This window comes from Cantharellus anzutake (genome assembly GCF_015039405.1).
Source record: "Cantharellus anzutake strain C23 chromosome Unknown EI90scaffold_44, whole genome shotgun sequence".
NCBI classification, from domain to species: domain Eukaryota; kingdom Fungi; phylum Basidiomycota; class Agaricomycetes; order Cantharellales; family Hydnaceae; genus Cantharellus; species Cantharellus anzutake.
Window position 1 is genome coordinate 551,714 of NW_024066994.1, and position 27,952 is coordinate 579,665.

Consider the following 27,952-nt stretch of genomic DNA (forward strand, 5'->3'; position numbering starts at 1 on the left):
AACCTGAATAATTCACTCATTTACCATTTCAGTCTCATTTTAACTAAATGTCACTAAATAAAAATGGAATAAATCAGCTGAAGGTCTCAGCACAGCCGTACACATAGTAATGCGAAGTTTGAATTCAGAGTCATCGAGTCATAGCAAATTTAATGGTATATATATAGAATTTGAAATAGGTAACTGCGGCAAATGCAGCGCAGCCAAGTTCTAATTAACCATTAAAATAGCTTAGGCGAGGGAGGACAATAAGAATTCTAGGCGCAGTCTGACCGCAGTAGAACCGCAGTTCAGCGCAGCAAAAGCACAGTAGAACTATAGCATGAAAATTTCATTTTTATTCAGTTTGAGAAAAATACACTGTAAATAAATCCTGTAAATAGAAGGTAGAGCGTGAAAAAGGAAGGCGACCCAAGGAGTATAAAAGGGAGACCCTTTCTGCGACTTTTCGCCCCCCTCAGAGAAGTAAGAAAATAGAGTATTATTTTTCTCAAGCATTTCTGGTTGTCACTCCAGTGCGAAAAAGTGATATACAGTTAAGATTGCCACTGTAGTAAAAGGCAGCAATTAAGGAGAGAAATATTAAGTAGATATTTCAACAGGAGAGCTGGTTAACACTCCAGATTTCAAAGTGTAAACACAAAACAGTTATTTTGCTACTGTTAAAACAAGTGATAAAATAAAGACAAAAATAAAACGAACTCAAGGGCCACTCCAGACACCATCCAAATTCATTAACTGAATAGAATCTTTGAAACTTCACCAAGTAGAAGATTAAATTCAAGTTTAAATCCAAATTAAACAACGCTACACAGAATTACACCTAGACAAATTAATAAATTTCACTAAAGAAACAGCTCCGCAGGGCTCGGTTTATCTGTAAGTCAATTCCCAGGAACTTTAAAACTAACCCATAAAAATAGAATTAGCCAAAACACTCGGATTGGTACTTTATTTACAATAAATAACACTAGTACACTTCCCCATCCTAACTAAAGAACCAGGGAACAGCTTGGTGGTGGTCTCGTTTGAACCTCCCAACTGACCTTCCTTCGTTCTCTCCTTCAACGCCCACCTCTTCATCGCCTCCTTACATCACTACTTGGTGGTAGCCATAGCCTCGTTGCACCATATGTTGGAGGAAGGGATCAAGTGATCTCCCAAACCATCAGGGAAGGGGTACCCCCCCCTGGCATAACGGGCGAGTAGTGTATGGATGCACGCTAGAAGTCCTGGGTTCGATACCAGGCTTGTCCATTTTATGTCATTTGTCCAGTCACGCTGGTTTACGTCATAAGAATTTGGAGCTCCGGATAAGTCCAGTAGTCGCACCGGATACAAATTTCCTCATGGTGGACAGCCACGGTACATCAATTTGGAGGCTAACACCCCAAATTGAGGGCGAGTGTTGGAGGAAGGGATCAAGTGATCTCCCAAACCATCAGGGAAGGGGTACCCCCCCTGGCATAACGGGCGAGTAGTGTATGGATGCACGCTAGAAGTCCTGGGTTCGATACCAGGCTTGTCCATTTTATGTCATTTGTCCAGTCACGCTGGTTTATGTCATAAGAATTTGGAGCTCCGGATAAGTCCAGTAGTCGCACCGGATACAAATTTCCTCACCATAAAACCGTACAGTTTCTAATCAGTCCGTCTCTCGCTGTCGTCAAGTTTAGCCACTAAGCAGGCAACACATAACAACCAGGGGGGTTCCTAGCTCGAAACGACGCCTTGGAAAGGACTCATGCAACCCCCTGCGTGTGTTACGGATACAGAGTCTCCAACGACCATATCCGTCGCATGGTCAAAGACTTCCCCTCTCTATCGCTCCTCCCCTCTTTCTCCTTTCCGTCCTCTATCCCGCTACCCTATCCTCCTTACCCGTTCTACCCCTTTCCCCCCCCTTGTGCAAAGCTTTCCCCATTGGGGTTTTGGTGCTGGCCGAGGTTGTTTGTGTTTCGCGGGATTTCCCGCGACCTTACCATTTGTAGATAGTCACACGTCTTGTACGGAAACCGCCGAAGGCAGTTCCCGCTAACTAACAACTGCTCTACAACTGTCTCGTGTACCGTCTTCTGTAACAACCCTCCCTGTGACTCAACTGAACCCGTGTGACTGTACAACTCTCAATATGTCTTATAAGTCTGGTTATATCGAGTCCTCTAACGGCCCTCGCCGCGAGAACTTGAGGTCGAGAGTCGAAGACTCTCGACATGTGTATCGTCCTACTGAATCTGTACCCTATGGGTCTTCATCACTCTGCTCTCCCCCCAGTACTCAGCATACGACGTCACCTCACGATCTTGGAGATCGTGAGTACTTTGAGGCCCATCTTCCCGTGATGCCGGCACGTTCGCTACGCGAACGCCAAGTCGCCGCTGCAAGAGGGCTCACGGCTCTCTATGCCGACTAAGCTCGTGGGGCCAAACTCTCCAAAATCCTACTTTCTTGACTAAACTTGCTATGCTCTCGATCCTTAACTCCGCAGTGGGTTCTCCGGGATTTCCGCAAGGTCCGGGCTCAGTGTCCACTACTCACTCGTTGTGAGCTAGATCACTGCCCTTATTCCTACTGTTGGAATTCCACACACTCACACCCTCTCTAGCGCGTCCTAGCACCTTAGAGAAAATTGGGGGAGGGAGAACTTCTATTCCAAAATCCGGTATGTACAGGATATAAGGAACAATTATTTTTAGAATAATTGATGAGAAATATTGGTACCATATGGCACCTGGGTACCTTATTAGGCGAAATAATAAAAAGGGTAACAGTAACAATAAAAGAATATCAATCAATAACTGAAATGATGGTGAAATATGAAAATAAAAGAAAATAAGCGATTTCTCAACGGATTTACGGAATTAAGATCCGAAATTGGAAATGTGACTTAATAGAACTATTATGCAGCCAATGAGCATTTTTACCAATTTATTAGACGCCGTGGGAACGAGTGAGGCTGGAATTCTGGGTTGCCACTTGAGATTCCCACGCCCGCACATGCTCGTGACCTGCTGTGCCTAACTTCTCCAACACGGAACTCCGTCAAATCTCCACCGATTGGGACGTTCTTGGTATCGTCAGAATCGTACGAATTAGCACTATTTTTGGATACCAAATTCGTATCGAGTTGTCGCGTGAATGGAAGTGGTTTCTGAATGTTAGAAGCGGGTATCCGAGCCGGCTCTGCATGTGGGCAATTATCCCGCCTACACCACCCATCCATCATCTGTTCCCTCCTTCGCCAGTCATCATGTTTCCCCGCCAACGGTACGTTCCCTTTGGGAATGCCAAGTCACCGAAGGCCCTACTAGTCAGTCCTCATTGCACACTTATGACATCAACCCGCTACCGGTACATTCGCACTGCGAACGCCAAGTACCCGATGGCAACTATATGAAGTTCTCACCCATCTCACAAGTTGCGACCTCGCACACGGTACGCTGTAGGCAGGATAATCGCCCACACGCAGAGCCGGCTCGGATACCCGCTTCCACCATTCAGAAAACCCCTTCCATTCACACAATAACCCACCACGGAGTTAAGGATCGAGTCAAGCGAAGTTTAGAGAGAAAGTAGAGAGTTTAGGAGAGTTTGGCCCCACGAGCTTAGTCGGCATAGAGAGCCGCTAGCCCTCTTTCATTTCTGGTGGTCCTTACAGGGGGTCACTCTCGTTTTTACGGACGTTTCATCAAGTTTTCACGCATCGTTGGAGTTTATCAAGTCTCAGTTGGATCTTACGGACGCTGGACTTGGAGTTTATCAGTTCACACAAAGGAGTTTTACGGAAGTTCGAGAAGAGTTTTATTGCGCGAGTCTAGGAAAGGGTACATTGGGTATCTAAATGGCACACGTCGTTGAGCCGTTTGGTTTCCAAGCCGAGGAGCACGGTCCTCAGCACGAGTATGATGAGGTAGAACAAGAGTATGAGTACGGAGAAGAAGGAGTCCTGGAGAATGAAGGTGGCGAAGCACCAGAGTTGGATGGGACTCATCAGAGTGTGGCTGGAGTCGCGGCCGCAACTGTTCACACAACAGTTACGCGCATGCCAGGGCCACGGAGTAGAGAAGCGCCGAGGTTTAGAGGAAAGAAGGTGAAGAAGTTTCTGTACGAGTTCGAGTTGCAGGCACGGAGTGCGCGGCTATCGAATGTGCAGAAGTGTGAATACGTTGTTTCATACTGCATGGAGCGGGAGGCGAAGTTTATCAGGACACTCACCTCGTTTAAGACTAAGCTTTGGAGTCAGCTCAAGTCGGAGTTACTGAACTTCTATCCTGCAGAGCACGAAGATCGAGTATATAGAACGCGAGACCTTAGAAAGTTCGTCAAGAAAGATCGCAAGATTAGACGCCGATCCCAGTTCGACGATTATCGGCGGAAGTTTCAGGTAATGGCCTCTTCGCTTGAGGAGAGAGGAGTTCTCCACACGGTGGAGCGCGACGATTGTTTCTTTAGAGGAATAAAGCCAAAGAGTTTCAGAAAGCTGATCAAGCGCAAGTTGAAGTCACAGAGTAGATGGACGGACCTTACGAAGCCTCCATCGATGAGCCAAGTTGTTGCGACGGCGAAGCATCTGCTGAAGCATGACTTGTACCGCGATGACGATTCGGATGTTGATTCGGATAGTGATGATGACGGATCGGACAGTGATTCGGAGTCGAGTTCAGGTAGTAGTGACGAGAGTTCAGACTCGGAGTCGACGGATGATGATAGAATGAGGCGCATGGTTCGGAAGCGCCACGAGGTAGTGAAGAAGGTACCAGTGAAGAGAGTCCAGAAGAAGTTGCCGGCGACGGCAGAGATGTCGAAGTCTGCGGATAAGAGACCAGAGGCGCCAGCAGTAGCTCCTAGAGTTGAGCCGGACGCGGGTTTCAAGTCCAACATGGACGATTTGGCGGATAGGATTAGCAAGCTGACGATTCAACTTACTAGAGTGCACGAAAGACCTAGAGTCGGACCTCAGGTGTCCACGAGTGGAACGTTGAAGTGTTACATGTGTGAGGACGAGGGGCACGGAGTTAAGGATTGCCCCGAGACGAGAGCATTCTTAGCGGCGGGCGTGTTGAAGCTCGATGCCACCAATAGATTGGTTATGGCAGATGGCAGTAGGCTACCGCATGCTTTTGGCGAAGAGAAGTTAGCGCGATTGATAAGACAGAAAGCCGCGATGCGCACCACAGCCAACTTAGAATGGATGCGAAAGTCTGAGACAGCGATTCACGAGTTCGGAGGGTTAGGAGATGCTGTGTACGAAGTGTTTCCAGCTGAGAGAACGGAGAAAGAGAAGGGGAGGTCGTCGAGATCGAAGCCATATGAACGGCCGATGAGTCCTCAGCCACCCCCACCCCAAGTTAGATCGATGCCGCAAGACAAGTTGAGAAAGAACGCAGTGCCACCGAGCCGGGCGTACGTTGAACTGCCGGCTAAGCCACCGGTTATTCTTAAGAGACCGTCTCCAGAGTCGAGTGGTCCATCGAGAATGAATGTAGATCGAGAAGAGCCAGCTTCGCGAGACAAGGGAAAGCAGAGAGCTGACCCTCAGGTTGCGTCGAACCCGAGAGCAGTTCCCAGCTCGAGTAAGACTAAGAAGTTGCCTGAGAACGTTGAAGTGCGGGACCCGAAGCGGGCGAGTTTTAGACAGAAGTCAGTTCCAGCGTATCGATTTGCGTCAGAGTTGCAAGAACGCGTTAAGAACGACGACTTGTTCGAGCGTTTGATGGACCAGAATGTCACTATTCCGCTGGGAATGATTTTCGGGACTTCTTACGAGCTCAACAAACGTTTGACTGCTGCAACGAAAATACATAGAATTCCTACGAGACAGACTAACATGGTAGAGTACATGACGGACGAAGGAGAAGACGAAGACGAAGTGGAAGTGAAAGCGATGAACACAGAGGTTTCATCGATTTCGACTGAGGTAGCCAACCTCGACGCGGAAGTTAAGTATGACGACGATCGGGCCAAGTATACTTCGGCCCAGAGCGATCCAGCGAGTAAGACGGAATGGACGGACGGTTTCGCTATCTGTGTCAACGTAGATGCAGAGATCGCATCGGCAGATCGAGTAACGCCGAGAGTTTTGGAATTAGGAAGTGATGAGAGACTTACGCGGACGGTTGAGCACGGTAGTCGAGTGAGGCCCCGAGTGCGAGAGCCCCAGCTTAAAGAGCTCAGGCCTCCAGGCCTTCGTCGTAGTTCATGTGCGATGAGCACCAAGTTGACGATCGACTCAGAGATTAGAGAAGATGTCGCGATTCCAAGTGTGGATTCGAGTTTTGATGACGGACGGGCATCGATTGCCAACCTAGATGGACAGGAGAGTCAAGTTAGTAACGGGTCGTTGGAACGGATGAGCAGAAACGAAGAGTTTGATGGCGTACGAGAGCAATATGACACGGAGTCAATGGCCAGCGGACATGAAGTTGGATTAGGAGAGAGCGCGATCGTCCCTGCGCCAGAGTCCCCAGTCAATTCGATTGATGATATGACGGATCTAGACGAAGTTCACGAGAGTCAGATCAGAGCACATGAAGGAAGTTACAAAATACTGTTTGAGTTTGACGACGAGTCGAGTACGATGAGCAGCAGCCACGTTGGCACCCCAGAACGAGTTCAGTTTGACACGATGGAGTATGAGACCAGCGACGAGAGTTTGTCAGATGTGATGGCAGCAGACCTGCCCAGATCGCGCGAGTTTGATGTGATCGAGTCTGGCATACCAGAGTGTTTACCTCAGGCGAAAGTTGAGTTTGCGAGTAAAGAGGAGATAGAACGAGAGACAGAGTCAAAAGAGCTTAGGCCTCCCAGCCTTCGCTCTAGCATAGTCGGAATGCATGAAGAGTGCGCGGACAGTTCAGAGTTAAGCGATTCAGGATGTAGCGAGCAGGACGTCGAGTTTAAAGAGCTAAGGCCTCTCAGCCCTTGCTCTACTGTGGTTGAGGAGTCTCTCAGCTTCAGTCCTAGCGAGTATTCTTATCAGACGGCTGACGATGACGAGGTTAGAGATGAGATTAGAGCGCGAGTGTCTCAGTCGAAAGATCCTCCGGCAATGCGGAGTGACTTGTGGAAGATGTATGGCCCCTGTGGCTACTTCATGCCCTGGAACACATTCCCAGTTGTCGTGGATCCAGCGCAGAGAAGTTCAGAGCAGTTGTTGGGATGCGATCTAGAGATCGAAGCGCCCACGGAGTCAAAGTTAAGCGCAGCGCAGCCACCAATTCAGAAGGGCGGCAACGTGATCGAATTCGTTGAAGCACAACCTACGCGATCTGTGGCCACAGTTTTAGACGAGAACGAGAGTACAAGGACGAGCAGCTTTTCGTTTGAGCGCAACATGGTACAGAACAGTTACCCCAACGACGCAGGAAGAGAGAATGCCGCGAGAGTCTTTGAGCCAGACAGGAAGTTTGCAACGCAGCGGAGATTGGAGCACCAGAGAGGAAGTCGAGGATTAGGAGGACTGTCAGGTCCACCCCATCTTCAACCTCCTGCACCTGGGCGACATTCCCCATTTCGAAGAACCGTAGCCACGGAGCCCAAGTTAGATTGCGACATGGCTCAGAAAGTCGAGAACTACGCAGCGGAAGTGACCAAGTTGAGACGAGAGTTAGAAGCGGAGAGGCGAAGGAATGCCACACCCCCGTTAGTCCAGGGCACCATCAGCTTCTCAGTGGAGTCGGAAGAGAGAACGTTGGAAGTTAATGCGAGTACGCGAACGAGCAAGAGGAGGCAGGTGGACGAAGACAGGACGGCAAGGAAGAACAATGTCAGAGACGACAATAGCGCTGTTACGTTGGCGCGAGTGCATCAGTCAAAGGATCCTCCATCCAAGCGCGGTGACTCGAGGATTATGGACGGTGTAATTCATGAAGTTTCCGAGTACGACAGCAGTTTTGGACTAGTAGCGCGTGAGGATGAGTTTAAAGAGCCAAGACCTCCTGGCCTTGAGCTTAGCCGAGTTCTGTGCGGCAGGTTTAGTGAGACGTGGACGGACGATAGTGAAGAACGAGTGGCAGGAGTGGCCCAGCCTAAAGACCCTCCTAGCATGCAGAGTAGTCTTTACATGCAGTACGAGAGCAGTGGCGGATACAAGTTCGAAGAGTTGAGGCCTCCCAGTCCATATCTTACTTCAGACAAGAAGGGCGGTGTGAGGCAGGCGAGTTCGAGTCTTGATGTGTGGATGGACTTGGCGAGAGGACAGTTCCATCGAGAGAGATCGGCGACGAGAGAGACGGAGATGTGGAAAGGAAAGGTCGCAGAAAGAGATGAGGTGAGGCCTTCGGTGGCCGGAACCTCGGGGTCTGTGCGAGGGAAATTGTACTTCAAGGATGACCCGATGATGAGTAGCGAGAGTAGCGAGAGCGAGGTAGACAGATTGACCTCGGGAGGAAGGAAGTCCAAGACGACTAGGACTTAGTGATGATCATGTACGATAGGATGAGGACGGAAATTTTGTTTGGAAATATTTATGCGGGGACGGGAAGACATTTATGGTTTAACTTTAATTGTCGATGCTCGCAGGACGAGTAGTTCATTCTCAGGGGACCTCATGCGCATTGTGAGGGACCACAATAAGAGCTAGGCCTGTATGTAGGCGGGATAATCGCCCACGCGCAGAGCCGGCTCGGATACCCGCTTCCACCATTCAGAAAACCCCTTCCATTCACACAATAACCCACCACGGAGTTAAGGATCGAGTCAAGCGAAGTTTAGAGAGAAAGTAGAGAGTTTAGGAGAGTTTGGCCCCACGAGCTTAGTCGGCATAGAGAGCCGCTAGCCCTCTTGCAACGCTCCATTGAGGAGCGCCAAGTACCCGTGGCTGACCCATCCATCCTGGCATCTCCGACTACCTACCATCAATCCCTTAATAGCTCACTACATCACCAATCACGATCGATGGGAACTCAATCGTCCACCCCCAGGCAAGACTGGGATCACTCATCGATTACATATCCTGTTATGGTACAGACCAAATATGACCTCACTCATCCCTCTATAAGAACGGATCGAGGAATGGGGAATTTCCCCCATCCCCGTAACAGCATGGCTCCACAAGGCAAGACCATATGCGGGACTGCTCAGTATCCTCGGCCCACTCGTGCTTTTAGTGTTTGCCATATTGGGCAATTTCAGGTTGGGAAAACTCAACATACCGTTGCCAGGCAATGCATTCGTTTCCGGTCTATATGGCCTCGGTTCCTGGAGAGTCTTCGTATTAGGGGGTTTCACGATGGGCTAAACTAGCCTAAAGTGCATCAAAACTGCTGATCCTAAACTGCACCTAAACCGGTTCTAAACTGTCAGTTTAGCTAAACTTGAGAACGTGCCTCCAAAGGCCAAAGCTGTACTTTAGAGTAGTCTAAACTCCAAACTCGAACTCGGGCTTAATATCCATATGTCTGTTGCAGACTGTACAGTTCCTTCACTGAATTAGTCCCATCTTTTGCTCTTGCTATCAGCACCTTATGCCTCCAAAGCGGGTTCAGGGAGATCACTCTCACCCTGCCGAGTCTACTCCGAAGCGCCGCCGCTCTGCAGGGATCTCTCTCACAGAAACTCCAGTCAAGTTGGAAGTCCAGAAGATCCAGTGGGATGCCAATCCTCGTTGGACAGACCGCCTTGTCACACATCTTGCTGAGAATCCTGACATCCGCCTGAAAATATTCAGCGACTCCGCAGGCCAGGCCAAGGAGGAAGGCCGCAAGAAGGTAAACTGGCTATAGTATGCTCAAAGAAGATTCTTCTTGCTTTCTGACTCCTTTCCCAGGTTGTAGGCGGCAAGGCAAAGATTACTTATTACCGCAACATCGCAAAGGTTTGCTTTGATGTTGAGAATGAGCCAGAGTGCACATCATACACAGCAGAACCTGGCCGCTATGCCACTTCAGTGATGGGTCGGCTCAACACGTATGTGTGGATTCCCTTTCCTGTTTCACACTTGTGCCTAACTTTGTGTTCAGGCTCCAGAAAACATATCAAAAGTATCGGAAATCACTTCGAGTAACAGGACAAGGGGTGAAGGATGATGATGAGAACTGGGATAAAATCGGTGTGTCAAACCCTTTTTTTTTGTATACACTTTTCGGTGCTATACATATTTCTTCATATTACTGATATGCTTGGCATTGGCAGAACAGGTCCGGCAGGCATTTCCATGGTGGGATATGCTTCATGAGTGGTGGAGCAAACAACCCAAGCACGATATTGATTTAATCACAAATTCCAACTCCGGTGCGGCCAAAATGGCTAAAGATTTGGAGGAACTTGTCGCAAAAGATGATAGATCACCAAAACTCGCAACTAAAGTGGCTGAAGATTCCTCTGATGAAGTATGGTAGTTAGTTCAAAATTCCCAGCAACAATCCTAATCACAGTGGTCTCAACTAGGAATTGGATACGAAGGATGGTGTCAGCCAGCCAACTTCAGAATTGCCATTCTCTCAGGCTCCCACGGAACCATCCAGTCCAACTTGTGCTCCGGGTTCCCCACATCTGAATCTAGCCAAATCTCCACTCAGCCTACCTACAGCAGCACTCCAGAAGAAGGGGGAAAGCTCGCGCACAGCTTCACGCTTGGCTACCCCCCAACCAAAAAGGGATTATATTGCGGATTTGCAAGAGGCAACACGGGTTGATCAACAACAATCACAGCATGAGGCAGAGCAGCTGCACACCCAAAAGCTCAAGATGATTGAGTATAAAACGGAAAAGTTGAGGTTGAAGCACTTGAAGGTACAGTTACGGCTTGCAGAGCTCGGTCAGCAGTCAGCAGCTATGACACACCAACCACACATGGGCCTTCCATTAAACACTCATCTTTACGGACCTGGGCAGCCAGCACCAAACTCCGCAGGTCTACCATTCATGCTGGAGAACGAGTTAGGTCTCAATTTCCATGCAGATGATAGTTTTCAGGGAAATCAAGAGAGTAACATGTAATCACAATATCCTAATATACTGCAGTGAAGAGCGCTTCTTGAACAAGTTGGCGCTTGGTTTGTCCAGCATTTTCACCTGGGAGTGGTTCCAAGGCTCCATTCCAGGCAAAACCATACACCGGGTCATCATCCTCATTACTCTCCTGACCTTCCATGCCCTCATCAATCCATTCCCAGAAATCGGCTTCATAAATGGAGTCCTCAACACGCGAGACAAGAGCATGAACTATAAGACATGCCCGTACCCATGCCAGTGCCAGCACATAATCCCATTGGGAGTTAATTTGTTGGCGCAAACCACGTAGAGACTGAAAGCAACCCTTGAGGTACCCAACAGCATGTTCGGACCTAATCCGGACCTATGATAACTTAGTAATTAGCATATTAAATGGACAGAAGAGAAAGCGCCGACAGACAGTAGAGAGATGATAATTGAATTGGCGATTGTGTGGCAAAAGTGAATATGGACTCTTGTATGGCACAACACACCAGGGAGAAAGGCCATATGCGGAATCTGCCCACAGCCATTCACCATTCCGAAAGAGAACATCAGATTCCTTGAATGCACGAGACTCTTTGAATGCGGTAGAGTCATGCACACTGCCAGGTGGACCAAGGACATAGTCGATAATGCGGAGATTGGGCAGTGTCACTAGCTAGAATCAGGGGTAATAAGTAGGAGAGCCAGTACAGGAGTAATCATCATACCGTTAGGCTCAGCGAGTAATTTGATTTGCGATCAAAAAATTGTTCTCCGAAATGGCCCGGCTTTGATGCAAGGGGTATGAGCGTTCCATCAACCATGCAAAACCCAGGACGCCAGGCATGGCATGAAACACTCTCAACCCAGTCTGACGCTTCGCATTTCTCACCAGAATTAGGCCATCGGATTGCCTGGTCATGAAGTGGTATAATTGCTATCATAACACGGCGCGTTGCTTTGACAACAGCACCTACACTGCATCCTGCCCACTGTGCAACGGCCTCCACTGACACTGCACTCCCGAAATGACCGAACCGATACAGAGCGATTGCAAGTTGATATAGGATCGGCAGCTGTGGGATCTGAGACCGAGTCTGGAAGATAGGATGGTGCTCTACTAGAGACATGATTACATCAAAGCTGGAGGGAGAGATACGAAGATTTCTTCGGAAGCGTGGGTGGTCATCAAACTTGTAGCATTGGAGAACAAGTGCAAGCTGACTGCACTTGGAAACATCATTGGGGAAAAGAACTCGGATACTAAGGAGTACGCTTAAAAAGCATCGGGCACGGTGAATAGAACGGATGTAAGACTTGCGGAGGAGAAGCAGTGAACGTCCGGTGTCCGCTTCGGACTCAGAGAATATGGAATATGTGCGGGAAGTATCACTATTGCTGTTGGAATGACTGTTACTACTGGAGCTGGAGCTGGAGCTGCTTGAGCTGCTGGATGTGATGCTTGATATGTCCCAGTCATTAGAGGGCCCAGTGCGCGAAGAGGAAGATGATGATAGGATCTCGGAAAAATCGTCGCCATAAGCTGTCAAGAGCCGGCGTCGTTGAATATAGTACCGCCTCTGAATAAGCTCAGCATGCTGGACAGCGGCAGCAATGACATGTCGGCAGTCAGAGACAGTGGGCATGAAGTTTGCAGTTGTTACATAATCTACACGTGGTGTCGGCGATAAGGAGCTGTGGTCCCAAATGTTGAAGTGAGTTTAGGCCTAGTTTAGGAATAAGACCATCGTGAATACTTCTCAACTCCCCCATAAACTGGACTCTTAACTGTCCCTCAACTCGGGTCACTTCAAGTCTAGTTTACATCCCAGTTCAGTACCACTTTAGCTCATCGTGAAACCCCCTATTGTCAACTTGGTTCGCGATATGGAAAACCCTGCCGCGGAATGCCATGCCAGGCTTCGACCCCGATCTAATAGCTTCCACGGTAATCATAATGATGTCGTCCGCTGACTTTGCACCCATATCGAGAGACTTGGGGAGTGCCCCCAGCAATTGTGGCACGGTTTCATTGCAGCAGCGATGTATACACATTTCGGTGTTGGCGCTGCGTTTGTCGCAATTATTTCTACTCTTTCCCTTTGGATCTTACAAGATCACAAACCTCTTCAAGCCTCCGCGCGTTCGCTGGTCCTATGGATCGCCAATTTGATATCAACCCTTGTCGCTATGGTCCAATACGAACGTTTACTCCATCACATCTCATCATCACTTTGCGCCTCTCGCTCATATCCTGCCATATCCATGGGATCGCCTTTGGATACCGCCGGGTTTGTTTGGGGTTGGCGAGTGTTCTCAAGGGTCCTTGTGGGCGAATTCACTTCCCATGATTTATTCAGAGATTTCGTTGTGATATCATTGGTGTTTGGGGCCTTAGTTGCCGTGTCATTCGCTATCGTGCTTCATCCTCAGGCAACCTGGGTTGGACGCGTTACCACAGTTCCCTTTCTTGTGTGTTGTTTTGCTTTGTTGTTTGTTGTAGAGGCTGTGGTGCTCCCAAGTGTTTTGTGCTGGCCGGCTGCACTCATCTCTGGAAGCCCGTGGTTTCCGGAATCTGGGATTTCCTGGCGAGACTGGGACCAGCTTGCTGCAATGATCGGCTTCATTTTGTCCAAATTATTCGAGCTTCTGCCTCCCGTCTTCGCACGTCTCGGTTTAACCTGGGAAGTGTGCTTATTCAAGTGGCTCAGGCCGTACGCTCCAAGTTGGCTTCGGCAACGTCTGCCACAAGCACCCGACAGCAGCATTTCCGAGATGGTGGCCGATGGTGGCGAGCCGGACGGCATAATTCATTCGTCCCGGTTGACGTCGAATGTGGGCATGCATATGGATGGGACGCCAGCTGGTGCGTTGCACCAAAGAGCCACATCGGAAATCGTCCAGAACACTGACACATGCAACCGGTCGTCTGACGCTCCAACCCCGGAGAATGGTTCAACCATCGCAGCATCATCTGATCCTGGGCCTTCCACAATTCGGAAGCGCGCAGCCCGGGATGACACAGAAGCCAGGCACGTACATTGGGATTCAATGCGTCTACTCAAGTAAATACTCATTCTTCGATTAAGTCCACCACTATCCACGCAATCTCCCCCATCCGAGTTCAAACGGCCAGAGGCAGCTCTCCTCCCAGATGAAGTAGTAGATCTTATGGGTTATCCGGGGACAGCTCTTATGCTTGGACAGACCTGTGTATTCTTGAGGGTGCAGTGAGACGAGATATCCCCTAACTATTGGGTGTTCCCTGCCGCTCCAATGCCTGTATCTAGTCTGTATTGCTTGCGTTATGATTTGGTCATGGTTGTGTCTGCCCTCGAGTATCTCTCGGTTCGGTGTACTGCATGTGACCGCGCCACACTCTCGGCCGCACGATGACAGCGAGTCGGATACTGCGACAGAAAATTAATGATGCTGCCCTCACGGGAGCCTACCACTGGGACAGCAAATCGCCATGATATGTATATTGTTCTCTTGTGGCTCATCATCAATTAATTAAGTTCAAACCTTTGCTTATCTCCGATTTGAAGGTCGGTCTTCATGTTGGGCTCCACTCCAAAAGTTAGTCCCAAAGCGCTGAGGTCGGTCATAATGTAAAGCCAATTGTTCGCCAAGGCCAGGGACAAGATTACGAGACTAATGTGAGAAGGAATGAAATACAGATCCCGGATTCCGTAGGTTGGCATATTGTACTGGGTCTCATAGACGATGCCATGACTGGATGGACGATTGAACTGATCGAGCTATCGTCATCAGCTCCCAGGTAAGTAGAGAACCGGGGGATGAGACAACGGTCCAAGCCTAATCAAGCTAGTCCATCGTGTCGTGCATGGTAGCCCCCAGACTGAACTCATGCCCCTGGCGAAGCAGGAAGCGAGTCTTGAGCTCCTAGATAAGCTGGCGCCTTTACGCATAGATCAGCCTCACGGTGCGCCGACATGGAAGTGTTAAACCTTTAAAACCATCCAGGCAAAGTGTTCCAAACATTAAAACAGATCCCACTATTCGATATCCCTTTCAACTATGTGTATCGATGCCTATCCAATCCCTACCCTACCGCTAATCCCGTTCAAGAAGGCGTCCAATGTTATCGTAGGCATCAATATTCTCATCGATCTATGCATGCGCGCCTTGATGGCCGGGCTTCTGCATGCAAGGTCTGGTCCTACGGCTCTGAAAGGACGGACCAGGGGTGGAAGCGCTGAGGAAGTTGGTTACGCTTAGAGAGACCTAAGGCCCAAATAACAAAAGCAGGCTTGCCGACTGTTAATTGCTGGAGCTTGATATCATCATTATTAAGCTAGGGCATAATAATCAAAGTGCCTCTGTGATGGGGAGGGGCGTTGTTTACGTTGATGTATGGCATTTGGTCAACATCGTAACCTACCGAATTTTATCACGAAGATTTGGGAAGCTCACCCAATGCATGGGATTGTCATCTCGAGAGGAATTGGCAAAAGGAGCATTCGATTGAGGAGAGACTTGGCTCCATCTTGCTTGAACGGTACGTACTGAACTGAATGTCACAGGGGACGAACGGGTCGAAAGGAGATGGACGAGTTGACTGGGTGGTCACAAAGGACGGAGCCAAGACAAAAAATCGTTGTTTGCATGATGATGTCATCTGTCGACTACTTAATTGCATCGGAATTCTTAGTCCTCCTTGAATTTCAGGACGAAGAAGGGCGGTGCGCGAGTATGACATCAAAGAATAAAGAGCCTCGGGGATTTATAGCAAGGGGCACCGGAACACTCAGCCTATTTCAGTAAAATTCTCTGCTAACAACCCCCACCGTCCTGAAGTATTTTCGCCCGTTATAGCGTTTGGGCACGAAGTAGCGGAAAACATCTCTTGGAGTTTGTAATTAACGAGTCTCAATGCAAACAAGATACTCGATCCACGAACTACTGTTGAAACGTGACGTTATACTATTTATCCTTCCGAAGATCTTATCGTTTCCTGGGGAAGACATTCCCTAGAAGCACTTTCTGGAGATTATGCTGTCTTCTCTTTAGAAGCATCGGCCTTCACCGGCGTCCCTTGCTGGCTCTTGACATTCTTCCAAATCCTTCTCGCATCCATTTTTGCACTTGACGGCGCACGGTAGTGCACGGCGTAGACTCTATAAGCATAGATCAAAGTGAGCACGATAACGCTCACACTCCGAGCCTCGAGAGGGGTCATCAACTGGACTGCGCTTCCTTGTAGTAACGGCGCCGACCAGCTATCCTTGTCTATGTTCCCAAAGAGGAAGGGTGCGTTTGAGATGAGGAATCGTTGGATAGGCGCGTATGAGGGGTGTGAGCCGATCAAGAACCCATAGATGAGGGAGACAACACTCCCACTCCATATGTCCAAGGTCCCGAGGAATGAGCCACTTGGGGTGTTTGAGCGAAGAAAGGGAGGGGTGGTGAAGGACCAATGCGCTGAGAAGACGTTCAAAGTTCCTGCCAGTACACCTCCCCCTGCTGAAGCCACAGCACCTAAGAGGAGTTGAAGGAACAGAGATGATCGCAATTGTGGGTGAGTAGGGTGCGTGAGAGCGAGATGGATCGAGGAAGTGATACCTCCTGTGCGGAGGATGGCATCAACCATGGGGAGAACTGTGTCAATAAATTTGAGGAGGGAAGGGGAAGGGAACGCTTGGGAGAAGAGAGTGGAGAGAAAGACATGAGGGGTTAAGTAGTTGATGTATGGGTGAAGCGAGAGGATTTGAGGCGGTGGGAGAGAGAGCAGGGAATGGACGCCGAGAGTGCCGCCCCAGCACTGTCGTCATTGTCCGCCGGCATATCAAATACGATAAGGGTGTTCAAGTGACATGTACACCAATTGTTAGGACACACGACGGTGGATTTACTGGAGATACCACTCACCATTAACAGGAACCCTGCATATTCTGCCGCACGATCTATCTTCATAACTGTTCCTAATGCCTGTGCACGGGCACAGAACGCAAGGCTTACTCGAGCAGCATGAAGCGTCGTGATCCACGGATAGGGGAATAATGTGGGATGAACGAGTCCGGTAGTAACAGTATGCGTGAGCTGGGCAATAAGAGTGAACAAGTACTTAAGCATCTACTTCAGAAGAAATCCAGGACCCAGATTATCTGATCTGAACAAAAGAGGGCAGTCTAAATTCCTTGGAGGGCGTCGCTTGTGGACAGTGTCACTGGGTTTGTAGACCTTGGGCGTGTCACGAGAGCGGGCACAGATATCGTGGGAAGCCGCACTCCATCAAGTGGAGGGCATGGGGTCTTATGCATTTCCATGATTAGCGTTAGCCCATGTCAAATAGGCATGCTGGATGTCTCCGTATCAGGTATGTACCACGATTGTCTTCGAGGCGATTGTGCCAATTCCCAATCATCTTTTGACTTGTATTTAATTGATTATTTTTATCTGTGAGGCTGAGTGCGAATCTGTCCATAGGTTCCTCCCCACAGCTTAACAATTGTATAGATAGCCATGAGCCCAAGTCGCTTGTTGGTGTAATCCCCTCCATAATAGCGCTCGCATGATGATAAACGACGGTTGCCGGGCTGGTAAACAATATTTAGAAGTGGCTAGGGCGTGTTGCGGGGGCATCGTGGGAAGCCGTGCCCCATTACTGACAGAACAATCATGCGGGGTCTTACGCGTATGATGGATGACCATGATTGGCGTTAGCTCAGGTTGGATAGGCATGTTGGGGGTATCCCTGTCACTGCGACTATCTTCATTTGTCTATAGCCGCGATTGTGCGACCTCCCAATTATCTCCTGACATTTGATTGATTGGTTTCATTCGTGAGGCCATCGAGTGCGAGTCAGTTCATGCATAGGCAAATTCTTTCCATGGCCTCTTCTGTATTGCTGATACTTTGCTATATAATCACGGCGAGCACATGCTGCTTCCACGAGTGGGACACAAATGTGCTTTTAATCCCGAACATTTCGTCTAACAGACATAGGCATGTGTAATGGCCTCGTATCCAAGGGTGCAACGCTGACATCGCAATGCAGGGTCTCGACTCCCAAGTGAGCTATCGCGCCATGTCAACTTTCATCAGCTCTGTATCTCTAGTTGACCTACCTTTGCTTCGTAGTTCAAAACAGCAGTTTGGAAACGACGTATCCAAGTTCAGCAGACTCATGCTGACCCCAGACATTGCTCCGTTGCGCTGGGCTATCATATATCTGGCACTGATCTACATAATCCTATCCGCAGTGTGGATCGTATGGCGGAATTTTGCCGGGGTCGAATCAGGCACTTCACTCCCCGATAATGCAATCGTTTCTGGTCTATACGGCCCCGGTTTCTGGAGGGTGTTCGTATTGTCAACTTGGTTTGCGGTGTGGAAAACTATATCACAGGACGTCTCGCCCGGCTTCGACCCCGACCTAATGGTGTCTACAATAATCATAATTGCGTCCTCCGCCGACTTGATCCGCCTTTGCATCCGTATTGAGAAGCTGGAAACGTTTCCTCCACACTTGTGGCATTGGTTCATTGCCGCAGCATTATCAACTCATTACGGCTTTGGCGCCGCATTTATTGCAAGCATTACCGGTATCTACTTCCTCGCCGAGCATAATCCTGGTGAGGATGCTATAGACACCCTCAAAGCCTCGAGACGTGCTCTAGGCCTGTGGATCATCAATTTAATATCAGCCTTTTCTGCTATGACGTGGTATGAAGGCATGATTCATCGCATCCCTGTCCATTCACTACCACCTTACGTTGATGATTCTCATCCTGCTGTGTCTATGGAACGCCTTCAGACGTGGTCGGTTTGGGGTTGGCGACTTCACTCAAGGTTGCTCGCGGGCTAATTCATCGATAGTACTGATTTCAGGCTCTCCATGATTGTGGCGGTAGTGACAATGGCCCTCTGCAGAGTGTATTTCTATGTCATCATTGATTGGGATGAATTCAGACGGAGGAACTGGGTTAAAAACATTTCCAATATCACCCTTCTCTGTTTTTCGGCCGTTCTGGGTGTCATTTTCCTCCCTTTGTTCCCGACTGCCTTGTGCTTGCCGTTGGCCCTAGTCTCCGGCACCGGATGGTTCCCGGAATCTGGGATTTCTTGGTGGGAGCTGGACCAACTTGCCGCAATGATCGGCTTCATCTTGCCCAAATTATTCGAGCTTCTCCCCCCCGTCCTCGAGCGTTTCGGCATAAACTGGGAAGTGTGTTTGTTCAAGTGGCTCAGGCCGTGCGCGCCAAGTTGGCTCCGACAACGTATGCCACAAGAGTTCGATAGTAACGTTTCCGACTCGGGGCCGGTGACCGATGGTGGTGAATTAAACGAAATGAATCGTTCACAGCAGTTGGTGTCAAATGTGAGCCAGCATATGGAGGGGACGTCAATTGGTGTATCGCGCCAAAGGAATGCACCGGAAGTCACTCAGAATGTCGAAGCACACGACCCGACGTCTAACACTTCAATCCCAGAGAACGTTTCACCTGTCCAACCGGATGGTCCAACCACGTCGGACGATCATGGACCTTCCACAGTCCGGAAGCGTTCAATCCCAAACGCCGTCCAAGTCAGGCACGTACATTGCGATCCAATGTGTATTCTTAATCAAATACTCATTCTTGATCAAGTCGTCGACACTCCTTAGGATCATTGCCCACCCAATCACCTCACCTGTCTTCTGGTTCTCCACCCAGGCTCAACCAATCGGCATACTAATTTTCGTCGCGTGAGCCCACAAGTTTAAGGCAGCCTTTTTCCCAGATGAATATTTATTTCCTGCCGCCTCAGTGTCATATTCATGTTCGTGTAGTGGTTTGGTTTCTGTACTACTTGCGATTTTGACCTAGTCATGGTTGTGTCTGCACTGTCTGTTTGTCTGTGTTTTTTCCCTTGGCTGTAATCTTCCTTCTCGCTCTCGTATATGCGCTGACATGACACGAATGATAATACCATATCGTTGCGCAGAGAGTTAGATGTATTTTACTCTCGGTACGTTGTCCGTGGATTGGATGCTATGATGCTACGACCACACCTCCCCCCATGCATGTTTGCAATTTGGCCAATCGCCAAATGATACAACATATATAGGCACACGATCTTTCCGCAACGCTCTGACTGGCACCGCCGTGTACATTGCGAATCACCGGCTGATATGATTGATCTGCCGGGATTCTATGGAATCACGATATAGAGGGTTTTCTTTCAGCCGTTCCCATGATTGGAGTGAAACCATGCAACATCTGACAATGCACCTGTTCCAAGTCTATACGGCTCCGGTTCCTGGAGGCTCCAAGTGTTGTCAGCTAGGTGTGCGACATGGGAAACTTCCGCTGTCGAAGTGGCAGCCGAATCGAGAAACTTGGAACGCTTCCCCAATATTTTCGTCGCCGCAGCAATGTTAGCGTACCCATTTCGGTTTTGGGGCTGCATTGACTACATCCTCTGTCCAGCCTGGCATCGGATGACTATGATCCTATCCGGGGCACCCAGAGTCTAATACATGCAATCTTCCCCATGTAAAACTCGATATGCTCACGGTTCTTAATCTACGCTACCTAGCCCTTTCCTCGCTGTCGGACAGACTTAACCGAAACGAAAACTTACACGACTTGCGTTCTTGAGGGGGAACGCAAGATGTGGTCCTAACACATTGGGTGCTTGGCTACGTTAGTCTGTTTTCTGTTGTTCCGATATATGATACTGTATTTCAAGGTAGGCACCGCTTGTCTAGATCATATCATAGCTCGGTCATGTATACGTCTACTGTATCTGGATTCCTGTTATATTCTTCATTCCGCTCCGTGGATCCCAGCATCTTGCGGATTGTGGCACTGAAGTGATGCGATATATATGACCCTCGCGCATTGGTCGCGCTAATGTTTTTAAAGCTCCAAAGGCACTGTGGATGCCGATACATAAAGGTCTTCATGAGGCAAAAGCACGCTCTCGTTTCAACCAGCAGCCAGAAATATATTAAGTATTGACGAGCAAGAGACCGTGACAGCACGCCTGCTGCAAAAACATGGGAGGTATCGCTCATTGGTTCAGATCGAGGTTATATTCGTATGCAGCCGCCTTGATAAAATCTATAGCTACGGCACCATCTCAACGACTCGACAGGCGAGAGCAGGTACTAGAGGAAAGACTGGCGCATCAATTAACTGGGGATACCAGTAACGAACGATCGTTGACGACATGTTGTAAATAAAGCACAAAAATATTCCCTTTTCTTCACGTATGAACAATTGCCAAATAACAGCATACATATCAGTATGTACGCATGACTCTCACGGACGAACGACGGGTGGTTTTGCAAAATTGCAGATTTTAGTCGGTTCGATTCAAACAAGTACATAGTCAGACTAAGGATGACTCGTTGCCGACAAGTCCGGGTGAGAAGGTTGTCGTGTATTTATTTCACCTTGAAATGCTCCTGGCCTCGACAGAATCTCGCATCGGAATAGATCATTCAAAATTGGGTTGGACATTGAAGGATCGCACCGGGCGATTAATCATAAATTCAAGGTCGAGACAGGTTCTGCAAGCATGCTACAACAGTCACATTTGATACAAGGTTTCCGAGGACTGTGTTCCGATGAACCCACACTTCACAAACAGTAGAACCCAACATCCCTGAGCCACGTATCAAGGCCGGGAAAGCATGGATTGAGGTCTGCTCTTGGGACGAGGGCGAGAGAGGCGAAGAGAACCGGTTGGGCTACACAAGACGCCGAGTTAGTGACGAATATCAACTTGTCGTTGCAGCTGACCTCATGACAAGTCCCATGGCTTCACCTCTAACATCTCCAATATTCTCTTTCAATCTAGCAGTCGCAGACTTCTTTAAAGGGGAAGCTGCCTGAACGTGTTTGACTGGCTCAGTACCGCGTTGTTTGCTCCACCCAAGGGCACTCCGACGGGTTTTGGAGGCCACGCGTTGACGCGGCCTAGGCTTGCAGGTATCTGTTTCCGCTACTTTAGTTAGTTGACGAGTCTCGAGAGGGTCTATAGTCTGCAATGGCAAATTCGGGTGTAAGGGAGTAAGACCAACGGTAGAGAAGGAACGATCAATCGCAAATGGGGATGTTGGTGGGATGACAGCCAGAGCAGGAGGCGAAATGCATGTAAATGCTTGTTCCATGCTCTCAGTTCGGCTGTGGTGCTGCCTGGGAAGGCGAGGAGCAAACCCCTTCTTTGGAGTACGTGAGCCATATGGGCTTGGGCGAGAGTTTCGCCGCTGTCGTCTGTGGCACAACTCAGACGGCAAGTGCGTGTAAGTCCTCACAGAATAATCATAAAAGGCCCGAAGGGCGGCAGGTTCTTGAGGAGGTTTAAATGCTGAGGAGGAATATGAGCGCTTAATGGCACTGAACAGCAAGGGCACTCACAAGCCAATGCAAAGCGTGAGAAGTCGGTGTCAGCCCAGTCGTGCTTACTCTGCTGAACGATATCGAAAGCCTCTTTGCGTAAAGCATGATACCGGCGCATAATCTCAGTGCTGCTGTCATCGTTATCCCATTCCACGACATCAACTTCAGGCTCGCCTGTCTTGGCATTCACAATCTCAAACCGCATTGAGGGTACTGTCGACACCAGACTAGACACAGAACTCCCGGATGAGTACGGAGAAGCAAGGCCAGGAACTTCTTCCATGATAGTCTCGACTCTGGAACCACGAGAGACAGACCGTCGTCGATGGCCCTGTCCCCTTGCCCTGATCCGATTTCCTGAGGATGAGGAGGCCATACTGGAAGGGCGTGACCCATTCAGAGCTACACTTAGTCGAGTCAGGTCAATGCTCGATTGAGAACCTGAATCGCTACAGTCGGTGGTGGGGGGAGTGTCTGGAGCGGCGGTCGTCAATACAATGGTGGTCGGACGAGAATGAGACTCATTTGAGGTCAGGCTTTGAGCAAAGATGTTTCGCTGTAACTTGGCTGTGGCGGGACGAGAAAAGTTGCATGCAGAAACTATACATTCTTCGTTAACGTCAAGGCAACAGAGGAGGCTAGCCGCGTACCATCCATGGAAACCTCAGAACCCTCCGCGTTCGCAGTCAGAGCGCCAGCTTCAAGGCTTTGCCGCTCGAGGAGACCTTGGTTCGCTTTGACCATGCGCTCTGAACCAAACTTCAAGGGTGATTGGGACGCGACGCTTGGTTTACCCTTTATTAAATGCTCGTTAGATGGGCTACGATCAACTCTGACTCGGAATGCTGGACGCTTCTGCCTGGCTTTAAAGGCAGGGGAAGATGTGAAAGAGTCACCAAGGAGTTTGCGACTGACATGCCCTCCACCCAGCATAGAAATCATCGTATCATCATCCCGAGCAGATGATGTTGCACTTGCCACACTGAATACAGATAAAGGGCGGATGCGACGATTGGCGGCATGGGACCCAAAGAGGTTGCCTTTGGATTGCTGGCCCTCATCACCAAAGATGTAATCGGCGCTGACCGAAGGATCGATGGAGGGATCGAGCAACGAATCTAAATCGCTCCGGGAATCTGGCGCGCTTTCGAAAGAGGATTGTTGTGCGTAACTCGGCGCGTCCTCCGCTTCGCTTGCGCTCGGCGATGCGGTGATAGCAGTAAGCGGCATGCCCTGATAATCAGCTGCGCTCTCCAACATTTTATCACCGAGTCCGGGACGTTCAAACCGAGGCAATGACAAATCACTGGAGAAGCTGTCCACGGACCGATCACTCTGATGTTTTGCCCAGATTGCGCGACCGCCATTTGCTCCCAGCACATTGTATGCATGGGCAATGGAGCTCCCACTGTCATTGGACGACCGATTGCGCTGGTGTCGCCGGTAAGACGCATTGTGAAGACTCACAGGTGGTCCGAGTGAAGTGTTTGACACGGAGTCATCACAGACATGCCCATGAATAGTAGACGGGAGAGGCATTGGAAGGGGAGGAGGCCTGCTCTGAAAATAGAATTGCGATTTCTCAGAATCCGTCGATTTTCTGCCCTTCGCCTTTCGCTCCCTGGGATTGGAGTCATCAACGTTCAGAGAGAAGTCGGTAGCTTGAGAGATGCTTCGCGAATGACTGTTGTCAGTGGTCGCGTAGCCGAAGGGATTGCGTCTGCCAGGCTTGATGATTCGGCCGAGACTGGACATTGAAGGGATACTTGCTAGTGAGTCGCTGTGGGAATGACCTAACGACGGAGCAGGGGGCAATGGGATTTGAGGAGGACCAGCTATTTCATCTCGGTATCCGAACGGATCAGATACTCCTGAATCGATAATGGATCCAAGAGATGACATGCTCATTACGGATTCTCCACGACTATGGCCGCTATGGGATGGGGCACAGTCTGTGACTGAGAATCTAGCCTCCCGCTTGGACTCCGTATCAGATTCCAATGAGATACAGCGCTCCCTTTGCGAGGAAGACAATTCAACTATTGACCTCTCTTCCTGTCTATCCAGCTCCGAAGAAAAATTTGGAGATTCCGGGTGGCGATCGCTAGTCCCTAAAGGGTGGATTAAGGAGAGGTCAATGTTCGCAATCCTATATGCAGAACTGTCCGGATCGCCGGCAGAGGGAATCTCGGTGCTAACTTCCGAGGATGAGTGGGCGGGTGGCACTCGAACTGTAAGGTTATTTTGGGAGGACGAGGGGTGGACGAGGGAAAGGTTTAATGTCACCAAGGCGCACATTGAAGCATCCAAATCTTCGAGAAGCTCAATTTCGCGAGCACTTAAGTTACTCGTCTCAGTGTTCGTGCGAGAGTGAAGTCCCTAAAAATGCATTACAGATGAAATGTTTGACGCATAATTGAGTGAAAATACCTTCGTTGGGGGAACGGCGATGTTTAACGGCGCTGTTGGCTTGCCAAACTGGAAGCCTGGATTCAGCTCCCCAGTTCGATTCTGCATCGAAAATTATGCATCAAATACCATCCCAAACCAAAACGCATGTCTAAACAAGGACTCACGAGGTTGGCCTTAGGTTCCACGGGGAGCTCCCAGTCCAGTGAGACAGGGGAAGTTGCGCGCGACTCTGACGCAGAGCCAGAATCAGAAAGGAAAACTTGCGGTGTCTTGAAAGCCTCTTCCAACTGTTCTACGAAGCTAAGTCGCACACCACCTTGATTCAGACGGTTAAGTTCACCGGTGAAGTCGAAGCTCTTCTTGCCAGTGTCGTCCTCACGCATATGGTCGCCTTCTTCATCTGAATATGTTGGCTCATAACTGATCCCAGACGGCGCAGTAATCGTTAGGGAAAAATGAGGGCCTGGTAATGAACCAGGAGTGGAGTCCGAGTCCGATGTTGTAACTGGTAGAGACAAGTGATCGGACAAAGGCGACTCAGGGGGCCGAGGGATAGAAAGCGTATCATCCAATGATCGGGTAGAACAGCTGCTTGAGAGGATGACTTGCAACTCATCAGGTATGTCCGAATCTGGGTCGGCCGGTGCCTCATCCTCGGAAGACGAGAATGGCTCCTGTGTTTGCTCAGTGTCATCCGCTTCATCGGTGGGTCCCATGGTGCCGCTGAAACCGAGTTGGCGACGTATCTCTGGTCTTGTAATGGGTCGAAGTTGCTGGTGCAGCGACTCTGCTGATGATTGTTCCCGAGGTTGCTGAGGAACGAGTCTTCGTTTCCTACGGATTGTGACGTTCTTCAACGGACTGTCGAAGCTGACTTGACATGACGTATTGCTTGTGGACATGCCCCGCGGTCGGTCAATGCGAGAGGAACCTCTGACGGTGGCCTCATTCCGAGACGCCACACAGTCATATGGGCGTAGTGAAGTGATGCTCGGCTCTTGTTTAATTAACGATTCGCATGCACCCTTGCCCACGGATATAGGGCCCCGAAGCTCAGACAAACTTCCAGTAAATGGCCCTTTGAACAGATTTTTGGGAGTTTCCTGTGACTTGCCAGAACTAAAAGACGTGTCAACATCAAACGTGCGGTCTGGTTTGACTGAAGACGGAACGTCAGGGTAGCGAATCTGACGAGCACGTTCAATGGTATGAAGCGCGAAAGCAGGCATAGGGTCCGGCGTAAAGTTTTTCGAGTGAGGGGACCAACGTTTTGCGGGGCTTGCCTCAGGAGTTGTACTCAAGTCGAGACGGTTGATCAGATCGTATAGTTCCTCAGTGGCAGCTGTCAACATATTGAGGGGTAGAGCTGAGTTTTGATTAGTTCGGATAGCATGATCCCATGACAGCGATTCGGAGACTCACTCTGACCAGCCCCGTCTAGAATGTCACTAGCAACAATGCCGGTGGGCCGTGGTCGGGCTGCATCTGAAAGAGGCCTCGGACGAGGTCTTCTTTCCGGAGTGTGGCCTGGAACATAAAGATTCGCGTCCTTGATCATCTGTTGGGGTACCTCGGCCAAAGGAGGCAAGAAAGACTCGGAACCACGCGATGGAGAGAACGGATCAACGGCGCGAACTAGCTCAAAAGTTGCTCCATCAACGGCGATCGGCTCTCCATACGACTCAACAGAACCGGTCGAGCCAGATTTGCGAGTGGATGCCTTGGTGTTCATGGTAGAGGGAGAACTTGAACCGCTCGTCATATCGAATATGTTAGACAGCGCCCCACGTTTTCGACGTTCCCCATTCTTCGTATCTTTGTCACGGCTAGGACGCGCAGTCTTCCGAGTCACGGAGCCATGTTGTGAATTAGTAGCTCCCGATGATGTACGTGATGACATTGACGTCCTATGGGAGTCGATGGATGGGCCCCTTGTAGACGCCGATTCCCGGGGGAGCACGCTCTCCCCGCTGGACGCGGAGGAGGCAGAGACAGGACGCATCTTTTTCTCCTCTTTGCCAGGAGATGGAAATTTGATGGTAGGTAATGGACGATTTTCCTCATCTAGGGATGTCTGACGCACACCATTGGCACGAACGGTAGCAGAATGCCTCGAACTAATCGTGGCATTTCTTTGGGGCGACGGTGCGCCAGCCAGCCATGACTCTCCACTACCAACCGCCCGGGCAACGCCCCCTTTCCCTTTGTTCAACTTATTTGCCAGCTGGGCTGAAGTTGCAGGAGAATCGCGACCCCAACCACCTATTCTGGCCATGGAGCGAACTGAGCGCATCGCTCGCACAGCAAGAGATCCACCACGGTTTTGCTCGGGTTCTTTAAGAAGGAATTGTGCAGTCCCAGTGGGGGACAAAGCTGAGTCGGGGGAAAGATATGGGGTGGTCGGACTGAGTATGTACGCGGATGAGATCGAAGTCGGTTGAGACGACCCTTGCGAGACGCTCGATGGCTGTGTACCAGCGACAGTGGCTAATATGGAGGGGTTAACGAAAGGGTGGACTAACATGCGGGTGCCTAAATATCACTTACTGCCTCGACCTAGCTTCTCTTTGTCTTTAGCGTCCTTCTTTCCTAGGCCCATAGTCCACTTCTTTTTCTCGCGCTCCTTTTCGGAATCGATGCTGGCGCGGGGCTTTGTTTCCCTATCGTCCTTTTGGAGTTCCTTTGTGCCATTCGTGCGGTCACCTAAAGCCCACTTGATGGAGTCGAGAGCGACACGAGACTTTTTCTTCTTGACTAGCTTCGGCATTTCATCATTAGATGAGGTTGAGTCCATAAATATCCTTAGCTTAGACGAGCCAAAACGAGATGTTGCTCGGGAAGGCGGTCGCTGAGGCGCACCATTCTCGCACATGGGGATGACGAGTCGAGGAGGAGGAAGTGGAAGTGGAGGTGGAGCTTCATGCAAAACAAGCGTCCTCTTGGGACCTACACGTCCAGGACCCACCCCATCGCCTCCAGGCGTAAGAGGTGTATGAGTTGGTGCTACAGGCGTAGCGGTCGTGAGCCGAATCGATGGGACGATCCGAGGTGTCTCCACCGATTTTGGAGAAGTAGAACGTTTCGACTGGCGTAAACTGGAAAACATCGTTCAGAAATTTAACAAAATGTCGTAAAAATTGGCCTAAAATCGTAGAATAAAACAAGCAATGACGTGTGACCGTCGTCAGAAATTCGTTGCAGAAAGTCGTTAAGTTCAAAAGCGAGCAGAGACGTTAGTATCTTGAGGATCGTGGGATTGAATCGAGTA

General features: G+C 49.7%; 5 protein-coding genes across 5 annotated transcripts; 3 read left to right on the plus strand and 2 right to left on the minus strand.

Annotated features, from left to right (window-relative positions):
- Nucleotides 1-7,230: 7,230 nt before the first annotated feature.
- On the plus strand, nucleotides 7,231-8,416 carry EI90DRAFT_3069346 (uncharacterized protein; the record flags this gene model as incomplete). The annotated part of the gene is made up of 1 exon (XM_039061152.1): nucleotides 7,231-8,416. The coding sequence occupies exon 1, from the start codon at nucleotides 7,334-7,336 to the stop codon at nucleotides 8,414-8,416; it is 1,083 nt and encodes a 360-aa protein (XP_038913196.1). The 5' UTR covers nucleotides 7,231-7,333.
- Nucleotides 8,417-12,602: 4,186 nt separating this feature from the next.
- Nucleotides 12,603-14,342, plus strand: EI90DRAFT_3069354 (uncharacterized protein). The gene is made up of 2 exons (XM_039061153.1): nucleotides 12,603-13,949; nucleotides 14,007-14,342. The coding sequence occupies exons 1-2, from the start codon at nucleotides 12,961-12,963 to the stop codon at nucleotides 14,149-14,151; spliced, it is 1,134 nt and encodes a 377-aa protein (XP_038913197.1). The 5' UTR covers nucleotides 12,603-12,960; the 3' UTR covers nucleotides 14,152-14,342.
- A 1,187-nt stretch (nucleotides 14,343-15,529) lies between these two features.
- Nucleotides 15,530-16,970, minus strand: EI90DRAFT_3069359 (uncharacterized protein). The gene is given in 3 exon segments (XM_039061154.1): nucleotides 15,530-15,587; nucleotides 15,598-16,702; nucleotides 16,810-16,970. 2 exon segments carry the CDS (start codon nucleotides 16,852-16,854, stop codon nucleotides 15,932-15,934), a joined length of 816 nt encoding a protein of 271 aa, XP_038913198.1. The 5' UTR covers nucleotides 16,855-16,970; the 3' UTR covers nucleotides 15,530-15,587; nucleotides 15,598-15,931.
- Nucleotides 16,971-17,889: 919 nt separating this feature from the next.
- Nucleotides 17,890-20,422, plus strand: EI90DRAFT_3018469 (uncharacterized protein; the record flags this gene model as incomplete). The annotated part of the gene is made up of 7 exons (XM_039057233.1): nucleotides 17,890-17,954; nucleotides 18,023-18,703; nucleotides 18,773-19,478; nucleotides 19,531-19,628; nucleotides 19,868-19,891; nucleotides 20,165-20,299; nucleotides 20,353-20,422. 7 exons carry the CDS (start codon nucleotides 17,890-17,892, stop codon nucleotides 20,420-20,422), a joined length of 1,779 nt encoding a protein of 592 aa, XP_038913199.1.
- Nucleotides 20,423-21,236: 814 nt separating this feature from the next.
- EI90DRAFT_3069364 (uncharacterized protein) lies at nucleotides 21,237-27,938 on the minus strand. Its single transcript, XM_039061155.1, has 8 exons — nucleotides 27,232-27,938; nucleotides 26,107-27,171; nucleotides 24,849-26,050; nucleotides 24,703-24,783; nucleotides 22,923-24,651; nucleotides 22,291-22,872; nucleotides 21,673-22,240; nucleotides 21,237-21,620 (listed from the first exon to the last, which is right to left on the minus strand). Exons 1-8 carry the CDS (start codon nucleotides 27,788-27,790, stop codon nucleotides 21,548-21,550), a joined length of 5,859 nt encoding a protein of 1,952 aa, XP_038913200.1. The 5' UTR covers nucleotides 27,791-27,938; the 3' UTR covers nucleotides 21,237-21,547.
- Between the last annotated feature and the right edge of the window lie 14 nt (nucleotides 27,939-27,952).

Bases quoted from the DNA above. Each gene is read 5' to 3' on its own strand.
- EI90DRAFT_3069359 (XM_039061154.1), bottom strand. From the start codon at position 16,854: ATGAAGATAGATCGTGCGGCAGAATATGCAGGGTTCCTGTTAATG. The intron at 16,703-16,809 runs GTGAGTGGTATC...CAATGACGACAG, and splicing joins ATGCAGGGTTCCTGTTAATG to TGCTGGGGCGGCACTCTCGG.
- EI90DRAFT_3069364 (XM_039061155.1), bottom strand. From the start codon at position 27,790: ATGTTTTCCAGTTTACGCCAGTCGAAACGTTCTACTTCTCCAAAATCG. The intron at 24,784-24,848 runs GTGAGTCCTTGT...TTTTCGATGCAG, and splicing joins TGGAACCTAAGGCCAACCTC to AATCGAACTGGGGAGCTGAA. The intron at 21,621-21,672 runs GTCAGCTGCAAC...CGTCTTGTGTAG, and splicing joins GCCATGGGACTTGTCATGAG to CCCAACCGGTTCTCTTCGCC.
- EI90DRAFT_3069354 (XM_039061153.1), top strand. From the start codon at position 12,961: ATGTATACACATTTCGGTGTTGGCGCTGCGTTTGTCGCAATTATTTCT. The intron at 13,950-14,006 runs GCACGTACATTG...TCTTCGATTAAG, and splicing joins CGGGATGACACAGAAGCCAG to TCCACCACTATCCACGCAAT.